The sequence below is a fragment of the Trematomus bernacchii genome, unplaced genomic scaffold (genome assembly GCF_902827165.1).
Source record: "Trematomus bernacchii unplaced genomic scaffold, fTreBer1.1, whole genome shotgun sequence".
Lineage (NCBI taxonomy): Eukaryota > Metazoa > Chordata > Actinopteri > Perciformes > Nototheniidae > Trematomus > Trematomus bernacchii.
Window position 1 is genome coordinate 3,631,720 of NW_022988050.1, and position 16,857 is coordinate 3,648,576.

The 16,857-nt window shown below is 38.1% G+C and overlaps 2 protein-coding genes across 3 annotated transcripts in view; both read right to left on the minus strand.

Annotated features, from left to right (window-relative positions):
• Window positions 1-6,811, minus strand: part of wdr90 (WD repeat domain 90) — a 30,054-nt gene extending 23,243 nt beyond the window's left edge. For both annotated transcript variants that reach the window (XM_034119147.1, XM_034119148.1), the window contains exons 1-12: window positions 6,538-6,811; window positions 5,997-6,088; window positions 5,433-5,609; window positions 4,938-5,076; window positions 4,642-4,812; window positions 3,897-4,023; window positions 3,282-3,349; window positions 2,850-2,962; window positions 1,518-1,751; window positions 1,322-1,384; window positions 1,170-1,238; window positions 637-747 (exon numbers count right to left, since the gene is read on the minus strand). In XM_034119147.1, coding sequence (XP_033975038.1) covers window positions 637-747; window positions 1,170-1,238; window positions 1,322-1,384; window positions 1,518-1,751; window positions 2,850-2,962; window positions 3,282-3,349; window positions 3,897-4,023; window positions 4,642-4,812; window positions 4,938-5,076; window positions 5,433-5,609; window positions 5,997-6,088; window positions 6,538-6,550 — 1,377 coding nt within the window. In that variant the 5' untranslated portion in view covers window positions 6,551-6,811. The remainder of the gene's footprint in view (window positions 1-636; window positions 748-1,169; window positions 1,239-1,321; window positions 1,385-1,517; window positions 1,752-2,849; window positions 2,963-3,281; window positions 3,350-3,896; window positions 4,024-4,641; window positions 4,813-4,937; window positions 5,077-5,432; window positions 5,610-5,996; window positions 6,089-6,537) is intronic.
• Window positions 6,812-8,381: 1,570 nt separating this feature from the next.
• Window positions 8,382-14,269, minus strand: LOC117473536 (glucagon receptor-like). The gene is made up of 13 exons (XM_034119149.1): window positions 14,072-14,269; window positions 13,819-13,921; window positions 13,518-13,625; window positions 12,252-12,373; window positions 11,045-11,151; window positions 10,685-10,841; window positions 10,449-10,608; window positions 10,115-10,175; window positions 9,927-9,996; window positions 9,759-9,850; window positions 9,462-9,600; window positions 9,303-9,344; window positions 8,382-8,854 (listed from the first exon to the last, which is right to left on the minus strand). Exons 1-13 carry the CDS (start codon window positions 14,129-14,131, stop codon window positions 8,783-8,785), a joined length of 1,293 nt encoding a protein of 430 aa, XP_033975040.1. The 5' UTR covers window positions 14,132-14,269; the 3' UTR covers window positions 8,382-8,782.
• Window positions 14,270-16,857: the final 2,588 nt, after the last annotated feature.

Consider the following 16,857-nt stretch of genomic DNA (forward strand, 5'->3'; position numbering starts at 1 on the left):
GTTAGAAAAAGTAACAAAAACTCTAGAAAAAACGATCTCTCTTTGGATTAGATTTACTATGTTGATCCTAAATTGGGACATTATTTTGTTACAGCATGTTTACAGGGCTTTGCATACAAGTTCATTCATTATATTTTCTTAAAACTAAAGATGTCCGTACAGCTCTTTCAATCATTTGGTGACGAATTCCAGTTTAACCCCAACTACAGAGTTGCTCATCTGTTTTAAAGTAGTATGTGCAAACTGATGCCTGTTGAAAATGTTATAAAACAAACAGTAAATATACATATCCAAAGTAGAAAGATATATTTCTATAGACTATTTTTAGCATACATAATATAGAATATACAGAATAAGTTTGTAATAGACCAACCTACTACAAAGGATACTATATACATACATTATAGAAGTGTGAAAGTTGCAGTTTATAGGTAAGTAAAGTGTGAGTTATTTTAAGCGAAAACAGAGTGAAATCGTTTTTTGTTTTTTTTATTATGAAGCTGGAAGTTGGCAGCAAATATTTCCTGTTTCAGTTCTTGTAAAATCTTGATTGTACAGAATCTAATTGCAAAGGCCAGGACTTGTGTGAATAGCCAAATTATGTTATGTAAGATGATGAGTTAGTATCTCAGTTACCTTATCAGTGTGGCCGATGAAGAATCTCTGCTGGTTAGACGATATCTTCATGGAGACGATGATTGCGTGACACGGATACACAACTTCATCACCTGATTTGCTCCACAGGGCCTGTAAAGTAAAGAAGTCCAGCTGTTAGGCTCCATGGCATCAATTGCATCATTTGTACCCTTTCAAACTGTACGCGAGTCCAGCATGATGAGAGTCTAACATTCACATTTTTCTTTTGTGTGTCAGTCATCCACACCAATCAGAAGTGCTGTGCTCCACATGTTCCAGCCATTGTTAACCAATCAGAAGTGGCCCATGATAGAAGGTGATAGACAGATTGATCCAATCAACTGCCAACTATTTTTGAAAGTGCCTGCCCTTTCATACGACCTTCCTTGCCGGAGATATGGCCGCATTTTACAATAAACTTCCGTTGGGTCACTTAAAAACAAATATCGCAAATCGCAATCGCAATATCTGTCAGAAAAATCGCAATTAGATTATTTCCCCAAATCGTGCAGCCCTACTTCACATGAGCATACATATTTAGTAGTGGCTCCTCCGAAGCCGATGATTCGATTGAGCCTGAGAATGGGGTCTGGGAGCAGCTTCTAAGGAGGAGAGAGTAGAAAAAGTGATGAGCTTCAAACTTTTGATGGACCTGGTTTCACTCTGTACTGATCTCCTCTCTCACCTGCTGTCTGCTTTCGTTGGATGATGATAGATGCACCGGGCGTGGAACTGGAGTGCAAACAACCTGGGAATATAACAAGAAGAGTGTTTATAACGCTGACATGGTGAGCAGGAGAGGACTGTGGTATATACAGTAATGGCTTTTCTGTTGCCGTTAAGCTAAATTGAATGTACGATCTAGTGAAAACAAGCTTCACCTCTTGTTCACTTTCCTCCCCGTGTTGGCTGAAGCCGTCCTCAGGATGAAGGTGCACATGAACGCCCCCGTCATCGGTGTCCCAGAAGGGCCTGGGTGTGAACTGCTCTGAACTAGTTGTCTCCTGCTGATGCTGGTCAGTATTTTGGCCGAGGGAATCATCACTGTGGTGAGTAGAAACTAGACCTAGCTCTGGGATTTCAGTCACCACCATGGGGGGTTGATTCCTTGGGATCTAAGAAGACAGAAGGAGGACACTGAGAAGGAAACATATAGCAGCCTCCTAGGAAACTCTACCATTTCAAAACAAATCTAAAGTCGGCCCTATTTTCAGGGACAAAATTCAAGCTGATTCGATTTTAAATACTTTATTAAAAAGGTAATTAAGTCTAGGGCTGCATGATTTGTAAAAAAAATAGATTAATTTCAAATATTTTGACTGATTTTGCAATTGCAATATGGTTCACAATATTGGAGGGACTGATTATTTTGTAATCATAACATAAATGTATTCAAGGATTATTGTGATTCTACTTAATTCAAAGTGAAGAATATTGCACTAGCATGTTATGGCAGAATCCTTATTACAGCGTATTTCTGGCTTATTCAGTAAGGTCACAAGGTAAGCTATATCATGTGTGTTATTGAATTTCAGTCTCCAGAGTTAGAAAGGCTTATGAGTCTCTTTGCTAATTATCCATGGTCTTTGAATTATCAATAGATGTATTAATTTAAAGTGAGCTGATGCATAGGTCAGAGAGGCCCCATCGTCTTGTTATATCAGTCTTATGCCTAGTCACATGGTTAGTTAAGACAAATGTATATTTGAGTTGGGTTTCCAGAGAAGAGGACCCATCGCCTCTTCCGTAATTATTAGGGGTCAGCAGAAGAGCAGGAGAGGTCTTCCTCAGATATCATTGAGTTAAGTGTTGTTAGTTGGGTAGGTTCAATATCCTGCAAGACTCCTAAAGACGTCATGAGATAATGACCTTTCGACATCTGGAACATACATGTGATAAGGATGTTCGTGTGGTTGGCTGCATGTTGTTCTCATGTGTGTGCGTCATTTAGAAGCTATATATGCCTATGTGAAACTTCTACTCTGGGGGCATTTCTGCGATTGGTTGCTGTGAAGCAAGGTAAATGTTTCCCCATTATTATTTGTTTGTTGCGCAACTGAATAATAATTAATCTCAACCATATTTGTGTTTGTGATTTATTGATCTCTCTCTGTGTTAACATTTAAGGTTGGTGAGCCATAAATTGCACTAAGAAGCACATATTGCGATTTGATAAAATGCAGATTAATTGTGCAACCCCACTTAAGTCTTACTGATTTTGGAGCGGTGATCTGCTGGATGAGGGACACTCGGTCCTGAACGGGTTTGCTGAGGCTGACAAAGCAAGGCTCCTCTCTAATTGGTCTTCTTTGGTCAGAGACACAACCTGGGGAAGAGAGAACATGCAGTACCACAGCTACAAGAAATTCCTGTGAGAGGACATGGATCCTGTCCAAACAGCTTTGATCCTGCGTAATTGTACGGCAATAGTAAAAAATGTTCCCTAATGGCTCTTATATAATTTGATGAGTTAGTAAATCTACAATAAAATTAAAGCAAATAGACAACAAAGGATATAATACAGAGAAAATCATGGTGCAAAATACATTTTAAGTTTCAAAATGCCAAGACTATGGCATGCAAAGACAGTAAAAAAGCTTTAAATACTGTATGAATGTTGAGAAGTGTGATAGTTCATGACTCACTAGCCTCGGGCCTGGGAGGGTCTTTTTGAATGGAGTCAAAGGGTAGCTTCGTTCCCTCTGAGGGAAACCTGTCAAGGAAGGATGAGATCAGATGAGAGACTAAATAGGTGTACACTGTGACGAAAGCAGCAGCTGCAGTTTCCCAAATTCATAAATAGCCAATAATGGGAAGTTTGTATTGTTATGTTTTTATTCTGGTAATGAAAGTATAGCCGATGAATATTTGGTTGATAATACAAAGCCAAATTGCTTTCATTGACTTAACAAGCACAGCATATACACACTGTAGGTGGCACCTTAAACGTTTTTGATCAGCCAATACACTCAGAGAAGAAGACAACAACAACACAAAAAACAACCAGCGCAGCACACTGACTAGAGAGCCCAATATGTTGTCACCAGTCTGGAGAAGAAATGAAATACATTGACATTTGAAGAGTCAGGACTATTCTTTGTTTTGTTAACATCAGTGACAGTCAACAGGGATAATAACTATTTCAAAATAAACTACCAAACATCACAGCCCCAAAAACGACAAAAAGGAGTTCAGGGTAGATTCTGCTTCTAGAATAATATCAGCGATGTACATTGAGTTTCCAGGTGAGGTTACCATACCTGATGTGATCGTAGAGGTCGTGCCAGGAGCCTCCTTTGGGAACAGGAAATGACATGTCTCTGGGGACGGGACCCGTTCCCTCAGAAGAAACCAGACCCATCAGCTTGGCTTCACTGAAGGAAAGACCTGTTGAGTAAAGATGTGATACGTGAGTCACTAAGAGGACACTATCTAGAGATCTGAGGTTGCAGTCTAATGAGGAATAAGATAAGATAAGATAAGATAGGACTTTATTTATCCCGAAGGACATTGTTGTGCCAGAGTTACAAAAATACAATAAACACAGCAGCATAATAATAAAACGGTACACTAACAGTGCAGTAAAAAGAGCAATTAAATATCTACAGGAAACGTAGACGGTCACATAATTAATGTAAAATACTGTACATTGACAAGCAGTATTTAGTAGTGCAAAAAAAACGTAGTGGCAGATACGTAATTGCACGTTATTATAGAACATTATTAATAATAATAATATTGCACATGTTATATAGCAGTGAGTGGGCAGAATGATGGGTATGAGAAGATTTTGTTCCCACTTAAAGGATTTGAAGTGTGCTCTAAATATTCTTGGTTATCAATGTTGGTTGCTAATTGGGATTATTTAATTAAGTGGTTTGAGTGTCCCTTAGAGAACAGCACTTGACATCATCTTTCTTACTTGTATAAAACCACCAGGGATATACACAACTATAAACAAAGAGTATAATAATACTGTACATATCTATGCCATCTTAGTCTCACCTGGATCTAGCAGCAGGTTGCTGGTGAACATGTTTTTTACTGCCATGTTGGCACAAAGCTTAATGCTTTTGAGTTGACTGTAGCAGCGGTTGAGGTAGACGGAGAGAGCGTACTGCAGATCCAGCGTCAGACAGGTCCAACGCACTGACGTGGGAGCAGGACCCACTAAACCTGGACCACAGAAACACAAATATTGCAAGATTATTTACATTATATACAAAATACAGCGAACTATCAGCAAACGCACGCAACAAATGGCTCATATCTAGATGAGTATGGCTGTTCTTGTATCTTACCGTGTCTTGCAGATTTAGCTGTGCTTTCATAGACTGAATCCTTTGCAGCTCCGCACAAGAAAGGAAACTGAAGCCAGGTAGCCGTGGATTTAAATTCTTTGAACATGTTGGAAAAAGAGATACGGACCACCTGGCCCTCCTACAGTACACATCAAAGCACAAGAGAGAAAGGGAAAGAAAATGTATTTCTTTTTAAATCAATTACATCTTACACCATAGCGGCATTTATAGTAGATAGTTATTGAATATTTTGCAACTAAGCAAGTTGCTGTGGTTTTATTTTTAAGAGTTATATAAAACCAATGAAAATCCCCCACTGTGAGAGCTAATTATATCCAACAGTGTGACATGATTTCAAGTACCAGAATCTACGCTAAAACCTTCATAACACACAAGGGGACGGGTAATAACTGGAAAAGCATAACATGGGACCTTTAAAAGAAATGAAATATCGTTAAGATAGCACAAACATATCAATGAAATCTGATCCGATACCTCGACAGAAACATCCAGGTGGACCACAAAGTATTTTCCGGGGGTGGGCCTGAAGAGAAGGTAGAAGAAGCGACCGGTCAGCCCCAGAGACTGGTTGATGTTTTTGGGTATCATGATGAAGCTGTTGGCAGGAACAGGACCTCTGATCCTGAACACTGAGCACTTCAGGCGCTTGTCCTAGGAGATTTATCAAGGACATACAATTAATTATTCTTCTCAGAAAACCACATCAATCAACTTGTCTGTCCTTTAAAGTTGGATGAAAAGCAGTTAATTTAGCATAAATATCACTTTTTCTACATACTGAGCCTACAGAAAATGGAACTATGCTGCAGGATTTGAAAAAAAAATTGTATTGAGGGTTTTCTATCCCGTGTGAAAACCTGTCACTACACAATACTTTGTAGCTGAAATGAAATTCATGCAAAGCTATAGACGAATTTACACTTTTAACAGTCACTTATCAATCATACAGCAGTGAGTGATTGGTAAATAAAAGATAGTTTGGGGGTCAAGTATAACTTCAAATATCATAAGTACAACATTAGTGTGCAGCAAGGTTACCGTGCATGTTGACACTTCCCCCTCTTTGGCCGACCGTTTCCAGTCTTCAACCCTGACATGTTTGAATATGTTGACGTAAGGATGCTGCCAACCTGGGAAGTCAAAACAAGGTGAATAACAGCATTAAACTGTCAAATTGTCTTACAATATTGGTTGCATAATAAGATAAGATAATATATACTTTTATTGATCCAGTTTTTGAAATGATGTTGTCACAGCAGCATTGCACATGAACTCAACATTAAATGAAATACAAAATACAAAAACAACAGCAGATATACATGTATTAACAGTAATAAATAAACAAAAAAGAACAGTACATATATATCAACAGTGAAATATGTATACCTAGAGTATCTCTATGGAATATCAACATTAATATACAGATTAACATTGAGAATTGAAGTCAATGTACTTTGATAGGCCAACTCATAAGTAACAAATGTAAACTATTGACATTATAAGTTAGCAACGTATACTATTTGCGTTATAAGTTAACAAGTGAACAGGACAAGACTTTAATTAAAAAGGTTAATTTTACCTTTGGAGGCCATTGATACACAATGCTTCAAACAGGAGATGTTGATGTCTCAGTGTCTGCAGCTGAGAACACGGGCAGCTAGTGGGGCTTTAGAGAGGTTAGCTAGCAAACAGACAGCTAAATGAACGGAAAAGCTCCTTATCAGAATCCCACAGTGAAGAACTATGATAACACATTTAGTTTCACATCATTTTTTAGATAAGAGACCTTTTCCAGTTCTCCCGGGAAGCAAGTGAACAACAGTTTTGATTTGACAACTGCTAGAGTTGTATCCTTCCCGCTCCAGCCTCCGCCGTTGCCAACGACAGCACGACGCTCATGACGTAAGTACGTTGCTTTTCCTGGTGCTTCTGGGTAATGGAGTTCACTGAGCAAAAAAGCAATTCAGGAAGAAACGGTGTTATTTTAGCAGAGGTTGGAGAAATATTCAGATGTTGTACTTAAATAAAAGTGCTGTATAGGGTAGCTTGTGCAATTTACCCGATCTAACTGATCTTATTAATGTGTTGTTACAAAATGTGCAAAGTAACTAAAGGTATTCAATAAATGTAGTGGAGTAAAAGTACACCATTATCCCTGAATTGTAGTGGGGTAGAAGTACAAAGTAGCACAAATAAATAAATCCTGAAGTAAAGAAGAAGTCTCTCAAAATTGTATATTTTACTTGAGTAAATGTACTTATTTACTTTACACCACTGTTTTTTGTAATATGAAAACAAAAAGGCTAACCCAATATTTGTTATAAAGAACAGTGCATATAGTTCAGGTGTAGATTGACTTAAAGTTTGACATTTATAACCTTTTTCAAGACCTTGTTTCTGATTACTATAATGCTATAATTCTGTTCATTCAACATATATATCTTATCCAGTTGTAACAGTTGTAAATATGCAGTGGGGTTTATTTGTAAATTATTTTGTATAAACACACAAATTCTGTGTTTTATATTAAGTAATTCTGTGTTCTTCATTTTATTGAATGTTCAATACCTGACAAGGTCGGAGATCAGTGGGCGGAACCTCTGAAGTGTGGTCGCTGTGCTCAGGAGATTATTGTTGTGAGGACTTCCCCCCCTATATATTAAAGGCTTCTCAATTCTCTAATTTCCCCTCCTCGACTCCTATCCTCGTGACATAGTCCCGCCCACAGGAGATGCGAGCGGAGGAGTCGAGGAGGGGAACCGAGGAGAGAGGAGTGGAAGCAGCAGGCGGTTAGAGAAATGAGAAATCCTCTCCTCTGAGCGGTCATTTTAAAGAGATGTCCATTAATGATGACAGGAGGCACAGCAGCCCTCTGTCTGATGGACAGATGTGTTCATGACGACTTAAATATTTACTTTTAATTCATTCACAGTGTGGTATAATGAGACAATAACAGGCTACAGATGCGGACATATATACACACATATATTTATATAAATATACAATTTCAGAATCAAACAAGTATGAGAGCACTCTCATAATAACGTAACACAATCAGAGACTGGATTGTCCCTTTTTGTAAATGTTCCACGTGAGAAGAGTCACTGTGAGGGAAACCTAATGTAAAACTGATCATTATATCTGTTATCAGATTGTCAGTAATAAAAGGGAGATCGTCAAAGCTGTATGCTGGCTCGGGTCATCCATGAACAACGCAAAACACAACGCAGAGAACGCTTAACGACACCGGTTACACAGTGACCTACAGGGGCTACATCTTCAATCACATATTAAACAATATAGTGTAAACAAATATACGTTTAATTTATATACTCCATTTGTATGAAAGATAGTAAAGTCTTAAATAATCACAATCACTTGTTCACAATTGTACAACTCATATAACAATTACTTATTCACAATTTTAAGTATTCACAAGTCACAACAGACCAAATATCATCTTAAAATGTACAGTCAATGCCAAAACATATTCAATCTGAGTCCATATTTACAGCATTTGGGAGTGACTCCACAGGGTCTTGAAGGTGAATGAGGAAGGACACCTGCATTGCCACTGACGATTGTCCAATGTCCTCCTGGTCCAAATGCTGCATAGAATTGTCTCGATTCACCACTGATGGATTCTGCAGCAAAGAAGCTTCAGGCTGTGGTGAAGTTGGTTGAAGTTGGCGTCTAGAAAGAAGTGAACCCTCAGGAGTCGGTGAACCATCAGTCATTGCTCTTATGGTCGTTATGGAGGATCTGTTGCGCTCTGCCACTTTGGCGTTGGAGAACGTTTCCACACGAGAGCCAAAAACAGCTAGTCACTGTCCACAGCAAACAACCTCAGCCTCTATCCTCCAGCTGCGAAGCTTCCTCTTCAGCTCTGTCCTAACCTGCAAACAAAGTGGAGGTGAGCCATTTCAAATACCATTCACAATAGTATTTATTATGGTTATAATAAAATCCATTTCAGAGTGACTGTACTATTTGGTGTAACATTTTATGACATTTTCCAGTCCATACTTGAAAAATGAAGTAATTTATCACGGTATTTATGAAATCAAATACACACTGCCCACAAGTAGATGACTAAAACAATGGGCTTTTCATTCTAATGCATTCTTTAATGATCTGTCCAGCTGTACATCTCAACCTGACGACCCTACATGGGTTTCTCAATAAAGATCTCCCCATTATCAGGATTATTAACAATGTTTTAATATGATTTAAGACATACTTCACATTTTCCATATAGATTAATGTACATATTTCAGATAATGTGACATTGAGAACCTTCTATGTATGGTATAGAAAATGTGAGTATGAGATGAAACAACAAACCTCTTTATTAGCATAGCAGTAAAGCACAGCCACCAGAAAGCCCTGCAGAGGAACCACAGAAAAGTCCTGTTTATTTCGTTTGCTATGCAGGAACACAACAGACATTATTTTTGATATATTGGCCAAGAAAGCATCTCTCTCTGATTTAATTAAACCTACCTGAAATGAATTGAGAAAAAGGGTGAAGAAAACTTTAATGTATCGCAGAACACCTGAAGTCTGCTCATCTGTTGCAAAGATGAAAATTATCTCATGAATGCCAAACAGAGGGATGAGGGTGAGTGTTGCCTTGGCAAGCCTAACAGGACAGAACAAACAGCAGAGCAATTAGTCATAACACCATCACAATGCTTCTTGTCAACATTTGTTGTTGTGACATGCTGTAACAGCGAGAATGTTAAGAGTTGAACATATGAAATGTATCATCGACATTGAAAAAAGGCTGAGACAACTTGCCTGAGTTTGTAATCCGCAAATCTGCTTTGGCTGCTGGCTCGTAATTTTGAAAGAACGACTTTCAAGATCTTGATGAAAATCAGAAAGTTGATCTGTTGAAAATCGTAATGTTAATTACTATGTTCTGTGTAGACATTCATATTATCCAGATGTCAGATGATGACTCACTAGTGAAACCAGAAGGATGGGGAAACGTATGATCCACCAGTAGTTCATGTTGGAATTGACAGCCCAACACCTGAGACGAGAAAAGACGCAGCTGTTACCATTTCTCTGCTCTCTAATATGGACCTGTGAAAGCAAAAATGTAATGATGAACAGATGGAAACAGGGCAACCACCTGCACACATTCTTACTCTTTGTTTTCTTTCAATTGCTTCATCACCACCCATGGAACCACAAAAAGAAGTGGAGTTCCTGCGACAAAATCAGAAAATATTGCAGGGTTCAGTGTGGGTGCTTTTAAAAACATTTGGTTTGATAAGTAAACACACTAAAACATTTGTTGAAATCTGGTATGGATATGGTATCAACCTGATGTAATGAGTTCATAATACCAAAAACATGATTGTTATTTATCGAGCTACACTGCTGTTACAGGGGATGCTTTGCTATATTCAAATTAATATAAATATATGATGTTTTGCTATATTATAAATAAAGGTAATGAATCCCAGAGAAGGTACTTACCCCAGCCAAGACAGATGTAAGGTAAGTATTTGTTGTTGTCGATGAACACTGAGGCAATAAGCACAGAGTACAAATAAATGGCCTCTCCAAAGAACCAATAGTGATTGGCCAGGACACAGTACTGCATCACTACCTGAGCTATCCTGCAGCCAATAGCAGCCTAAAAGGAATGGAAATAACACATACAAGTTACAAAAGGCTAATGTTTAAACTTCAACAAATAACAACAAACCCACCTCGTCACTGAGCATGTCCTTTACATCAGTTTGTTTCATGATTTCTCTTCCCCAGTGGCGGTCAAGCATGGTGTCTTTAATAATGACCGATACAGCTCGCAGGATGAAAGACAGGAAGAGGTTGGCATGAATGTAGTTCCTGGTGCAACGCAGTTTCCTGCCAGGAGACATACAAATACCCCACGTTTACATTTGGTATATCAAGGGCATTACATGTGTATATTTATCTTGCTTCTCTGATCTTGATTTTGTTGGCTTCTTCATATTAAAATAGGCAGATTTGATTTTGTATCTTTTGTGTTGTTTTGTAATGCCATTGTTTTATAACCCTTTAATCACTTCTCTCGTTTGACAGCTTACCTCAAGCTCAGAAGAATAATAAGAGCCGTTATGAGCGTAAACAGCGACAAGGAATAGCCGACAGTGTACAACATCCTGAAGCTCAACATCAGTTGTTTGAACCACAGCTGTGAAGACAAATCAAAACCTGTCAATTTCAGGGAAGAAAACAGATTGCTTCACTAAAGTTACCACCTATTATTGACTCTTAACGGCATTAAGATTAAGGGGTGTTGTATCTGCAAGATTTACAAAATCAAAATATTTCTAATTGTGTTGTTTGATTTAAAATCCACCAAGTCTTTTCACTGCAGTTTCTGATAATGCACCTCAGGTGAGTGCAAATCCAGGAAAAAATTGTTTGATTCCAGATTATAAATCCTTTGACAGGGCAATAAAAAGGCAGCAAATCAGCTCAAATTATCAGCAACTGCTAGACAGAAAACAGCAGGGGAAAAAACTAATAACGTCGAGACTCATACCAGGAAATAGAAAGACACCAGGGGTCCATAAAATATAAAATATATATACAATATTAATGAGAAATAGAAAAACACGGTGGTCATTATATACATTCACTAATAGATACCATGAAGGATCAAATACAGATGTAAAAGTATGTAATCATGCAAAAGGAGGTCGACAGGTTAATCAAATAGGATTCCCATCTTCAATCAGGGCTCACATCACACAAGGCTTTGTGTGGATCAGAATTTATAAATACACGATATCAATAATAAACCCAACCAATCAGATAAGGAAGGGGGGACATCCATGTCACTCAAAACATTTTTTTTTAATTCTCTGATGTGGATGAAGGGCTAAAGCAAAATTCCAAGAGGAAGAAACCCTCGGTGGTTATCTGCAAATGTTGTTGTTGTTGTTGTACCCGCAATGAACTTTGTTAAACAGCTAAATAATATTCATAGGATTATATAACAACAATACAGCGTTAATTGCAGATGGATTCTTGCCATTGTGCAAAGGTGAGTCGTTTCAGGTGAAGGTCAATTCATTGTATCTCTCAACTCCTACACCACAGGTTTCCATCATATCCCTAAAAGTAATTAATGGTAATCATAGTGCTCATCTGTTTATTCACACACTGTTGGAGATAAAAGGTTTGCCCTGCCTTAAAGCTCTGATAGCCTTATCATGTCATACATATAAATGAGCAACAAGTAGCAACAAATTAACAACAGAGATGGAGACATTTTGGTTGTTGTACCTCTTGAGACGTGACCTCTTTTTCCTCCTCACACTGAGTCATGTCCCTCCACACCTGCCCGTTGTCCCCTCTTTCCCAGAGGCCATCAGAGCCACACAGCCGACGCACAGCGCCCTGCGACACTGCAGGAGAAACAGTCAGACTGTCAGTCATTACCCAGTCTAATTACACCTTATTATAGTCACAGGGGGTAAAAGCTAATTGCAGCACACATCAGGCAGAAGTGTAAACAGCCTGGACAGGTTATCATTCCAGCATAAAGGGGAAATTAACTCAAAGACATTTGCATACACAAGCACAATAAAATCTAAACATAAATAATACAATAAAAATCAAATCCCTAAAGGTTTTATCATTTTGGTATCATTGGTCATTCCAAAGGAGAAAAAACTACGCTCTCTCAATACAAGGTTGCTGTGGCTAAGGGGGTTAAATGGGCTAACAATCAGAAAGTAGGTGGTTCAATCCCCAGCCCCTGCAATCAACATGTCAAAGTCTAAAAATTGGGGGGGAATGCAGTGGTTCAACTTAACAAATAAGCTTAGATATAAATAAGCTTTTGAGGTCCTGTGAGATGGATTGTATGACCTTGAAACAGATCAAGCTAGCAGCTCTGGCTCCCCCTGATTTCACTCATCATTCTAAACTAAGCTAAGCTAAGCTAATTGTCTGCTGGCTGTAGTTTCTCCTTGAATGATAAATGGTGACTAGTTCTCAAATAAATAATTAGAAGAAAAAAAGATGACAAAAAATACAGATTTCAGTATTCTGAGGCTCTGAGCCCCATTTCTTTTCCTTGCGGACGGCAAAAAAACTCAGACATTATACAATTTAAAATAAAAGGGATAGGGTTAGGCTTAGGGTAAGAAAATATAAGAAAAATGTTTTTATGAACCACACAGCTTCTGGTATTCCAAGACCCGACCGGACAAAAATACATGGTGCAGGCACGAAACATACTACCAATAGAAATACATTGCTTTTAAAATCGTTCTGTGTGACACGAAAAAAATGCGAAAATCGTGTTGGTGAACACGAATCAATAGATTAAATTAATTTCGTGACTATAACACGAAATGCCGTGAGACTGGGTTGAAATATAAAGATGCAGGGTTGCTTAAGCAAATGTACATGTTGCCAGTATTAACTAATTCACTCATTACTGGGGTGAACAATCAATATTGCCCCACATCCAAAACATACTCAAATGTATATTATATTTCAGTTTGTTGAGCTGTCAGTCAGTCTTCTAAAAGTGTGATTTACCTTTGTCATACCAGGGCAGGTAGAAGGGGCATGAGATGTTGACCATAAAGCCGGCAGGAGTATCTGGCCAGCAGGCGTATCTGTCAAATGTCCTGTTGCAGAACAAGCCTGTTATAAACACAAACAAAAAGCAGCTGAAAAATATATTTGCTCCTCAACAAAAAGCCATAGATTTTAGATGGGAATTTGAGTAGCATAATTTGACATTTTCGTTATGATCTTGTCTTCACTTTCAACCTCTGCCATAATCCCTTTTGCTGGAGCAGTCAGTAGTAAATGATTGAAGCTTCCCATACTGTACCTTGAGGGAGAGGCTCATTTTCTATCATTTTGACACAGTCATCTTTATACTGGACCCACTTTAGATAAGTCTCCTCAAAGACTTTCCCGCTGGCCATCGCACACTGTAGGGACATTTACAAAAGAACACTTGTGAAAAACGTTCCTTCATTTTCATGTCAAACTTCCCGGAAAAATAAATCTGCAGTAGGGTTAAAGTCATCAAACCTTTCACGTTAAAGAAATATTGCCATTGTATTTGACCAAAAACTAACCTTTGGCAGTTTGAGAAGCATCAGGCAGAACAGAGCAGTTATCTGTTGTGCCCTGTCCATCACTGCAGTCAAATGTTCTTCCTCTTTGGAAACACTGAGGGGAGAAAAGGAAAAAAAAACTGTTTTGACAGCTGAAACTTTGGTAAGTGCTGAAATTGATTTCAAAAAAGGGTGTGCAGATCAATTCCTGAATAAACGACATGTTATTTTCTCCTTATAGCATTGTGAAGCACCTTGAGATTACGTTGTTTTTAAAGTGTGCTATATAAATGAAATGTATTATTATTATTATTATTATTATTATTATTATTATGTTTGCTGTGTGAAATCCAGCTGAGGTATTTTGAATACACTTATATGAAAAAAACATATAACGGATAATTATTTAGAGTTTTCATTGAGGGCTGTATTTAGATCTCAATTTACTGTCAATCAAACATATTTTTGACCAGGAGGCAGTGTTCATTACCCATAAGACCTGATTTTTCTTCATGGTATGCCATAGGTCCAAAAATATGACATTTAGCTGATAAACACTTGAGAAATGCAGTGTGGCCTGCAGGCCCTGCTGCTGTGGAAACGCTTTTATTAGCAAAGCGACCTCAGAGGCACCCATGTCCCTGTCATCTGTGGGGGTCCGACCTTAGGCTCAGCGTAACCCACCATGGGTACAGACTGACAGACACTGATTTAATGTCACTGCCTGTAGCGGGTTGATAAGGATCAGTTTCTTATACTGTATAGCAGAGCTCCCCCACTCTGTTTGACACAATGGCAGAATAATGTGACTTTAACACTTACAATTTCAAGAGTGGTATATACCTCTCACAGATCAGGAGTATCTTCAACTGTTCAGGGACCAAAAGGAAGTGTGTTGATATCTCTAGTGTTAACATCCCAAGAGGGAATTCAAAAGCAGATACTGTTCTTCTGAATATGAAAACAGAGTCTGATTTAGAAAAACTGCAGGAGTCTAATTTAGAAAAGCAGCAGGTGTCTAATTTTCAAGTGACCGTCGTTTGAAGACCTTGCTCATTAAAACTGCATCTGTAATGTGACTCACTGTTGTGATATCAACAGGTGATTTTTGGAGGGACTTTTTTTGGTACACGTATTACAAATTGGCTCTTAGTAATGTACACAACTACATTTAACATCTGGCAAGGATACAAGTAAATGATTGAGTGCACCAAGCTGTTGAGAAGAAACATAAATATCTTGGTAGAGCCCCAACAGTATAGTAACAACAAGCAGCTGAGCAATGCAGCCCCTATAACAAGCAGCAGTCACCAACATCATGTGGATGAACTAAACCTCATACACAACTTGTAAAGCTTTAAACTGCACACAGTCTGGCTTCTCTAAACACAGTTGCACCGCAAATACTGCCGGGATTATGCACTTTAATTGTGAAAAAGTACGTTATAATTACCTTTTATTAAGATTGTTGTATTCTAATCCATATGGCTAAAAGTAAAGTAGAATTTGCTGTGAAAACCTCTCTATTATTTAGTAATAAATACATAAGAAATCCAAAGAGAATTAACAATCAACAAAGTTTCTTTTTTCGTGACATTTCACTTAAATGCGTTCCGAAAAAAAAATATTTTCTTCATTTTATTTTGCGTAATCCTTGCGTAAAATAGTTTAGTTCAGACTGAACCAAGAATACAAAAAATACAAGCATGTTACTTACATACAAACGTCTTTGGAAAGGAGAAAGCTGCCGTCAGATGCTCCGTCCTGGAGGTTGCAGAATAACAGACTGCACCTGAAGCAGCGAGTCTCACCGAGGTGCTCTGCGCAGTGCTAAGTGACATGCAAATTAGCAACAAGTGTCTCGTTTCCGCTCTTGCATTTCTTTAATATCCTAGGCATGTAATGAGCGACTGATTAATGAGTCACAGCATATATTCACAAGCCTCACAGAGAGATAGAACATATGCAAATCTGCAGTTTGCACTTCATTGCAATTAAGGGGCGGAAATGGTGCTCTTATGCCATAAATAAGTATAGCCCCTATAGGCCTATTGATCTGTAGTTAAAAAGAAAGCGAGATCTCTCAAAAGAGCTTATCCATCAAGGTGAATATGAGCTAAAGCCTTTTACGATTGAAAAACACTTAATGTGAAATGTATGTCAAGAGACACGTTTTCTTGCACCTTGGGACTATACAGTAAGTATTGTTTTATTTACCATAGATTCACCACAGTGGACCCCCTGATTCCCCAATGTCAATAAATCCACAAATGCAACTTGTTTGCAAATATTAATGAATGGAAATGACTAATTTCAGAAATACTGTACCTTTAGGTGAATATGTGGCATTTTTTACCTGGATCAAATTAGATGAGACAATATCAGCTTGCAGTACCAGCACAAATGGATGGTTGAATAACAGATGTGGTATAGCTGAGTGATAAGAATATTTAATTATTGGACTAAGAAGATGTGGGTTTCATTCATGTTCTACTCGATCAGTCAATAACTGGTTGGAAATTAATCACCTACAATCTTGATGAACAGTGAATATTAAAAGTTATTGAAGCTCATAGTTACTGTCCACAACACAACAGTTGTTTCTTTCTCTCTTCAGACATATGCAAACAATTAGGCTTTTTTTGTATTTGTCAGACTTAAAAAGTGAAGTGGCTGTCAAAATCCATTCACGTCTTTATCAATGTCCACATGTCTTAACTGTGAAATATTGATTAAAGACTGCACATTAAAGATTGAGTTAACGTTTTTTGGAGCTTTAGGTCAATCTTTTACATCTAATGTTAATA

Excerpts from the sequence above, each read along its gene's own strand:
- LOC117473536 (XM_034119149.1), bottom strand. The coding sequence starts at position 14,131 with ATGGACAGGGCACAACAGATAACTGCTCTGTTCTGCCTGATGCTTCTC. Across the intron at positions 10,176-10,448 it reads TTACATCTGTCTTGGCTGGG|GAACTCCACTTCTTTTTGTG; the intron begins GTAAGTACCTTC and ends ATTTTGTCGCAG. Across the intron at positions 8,855-9,302 it reads ACTGCTATGCTAATAAAGAG|GTTAGGACAGAGCTGAAGAG; the intron begins GTTTGTTGTTTC and ends CTTTGTTTGCAG.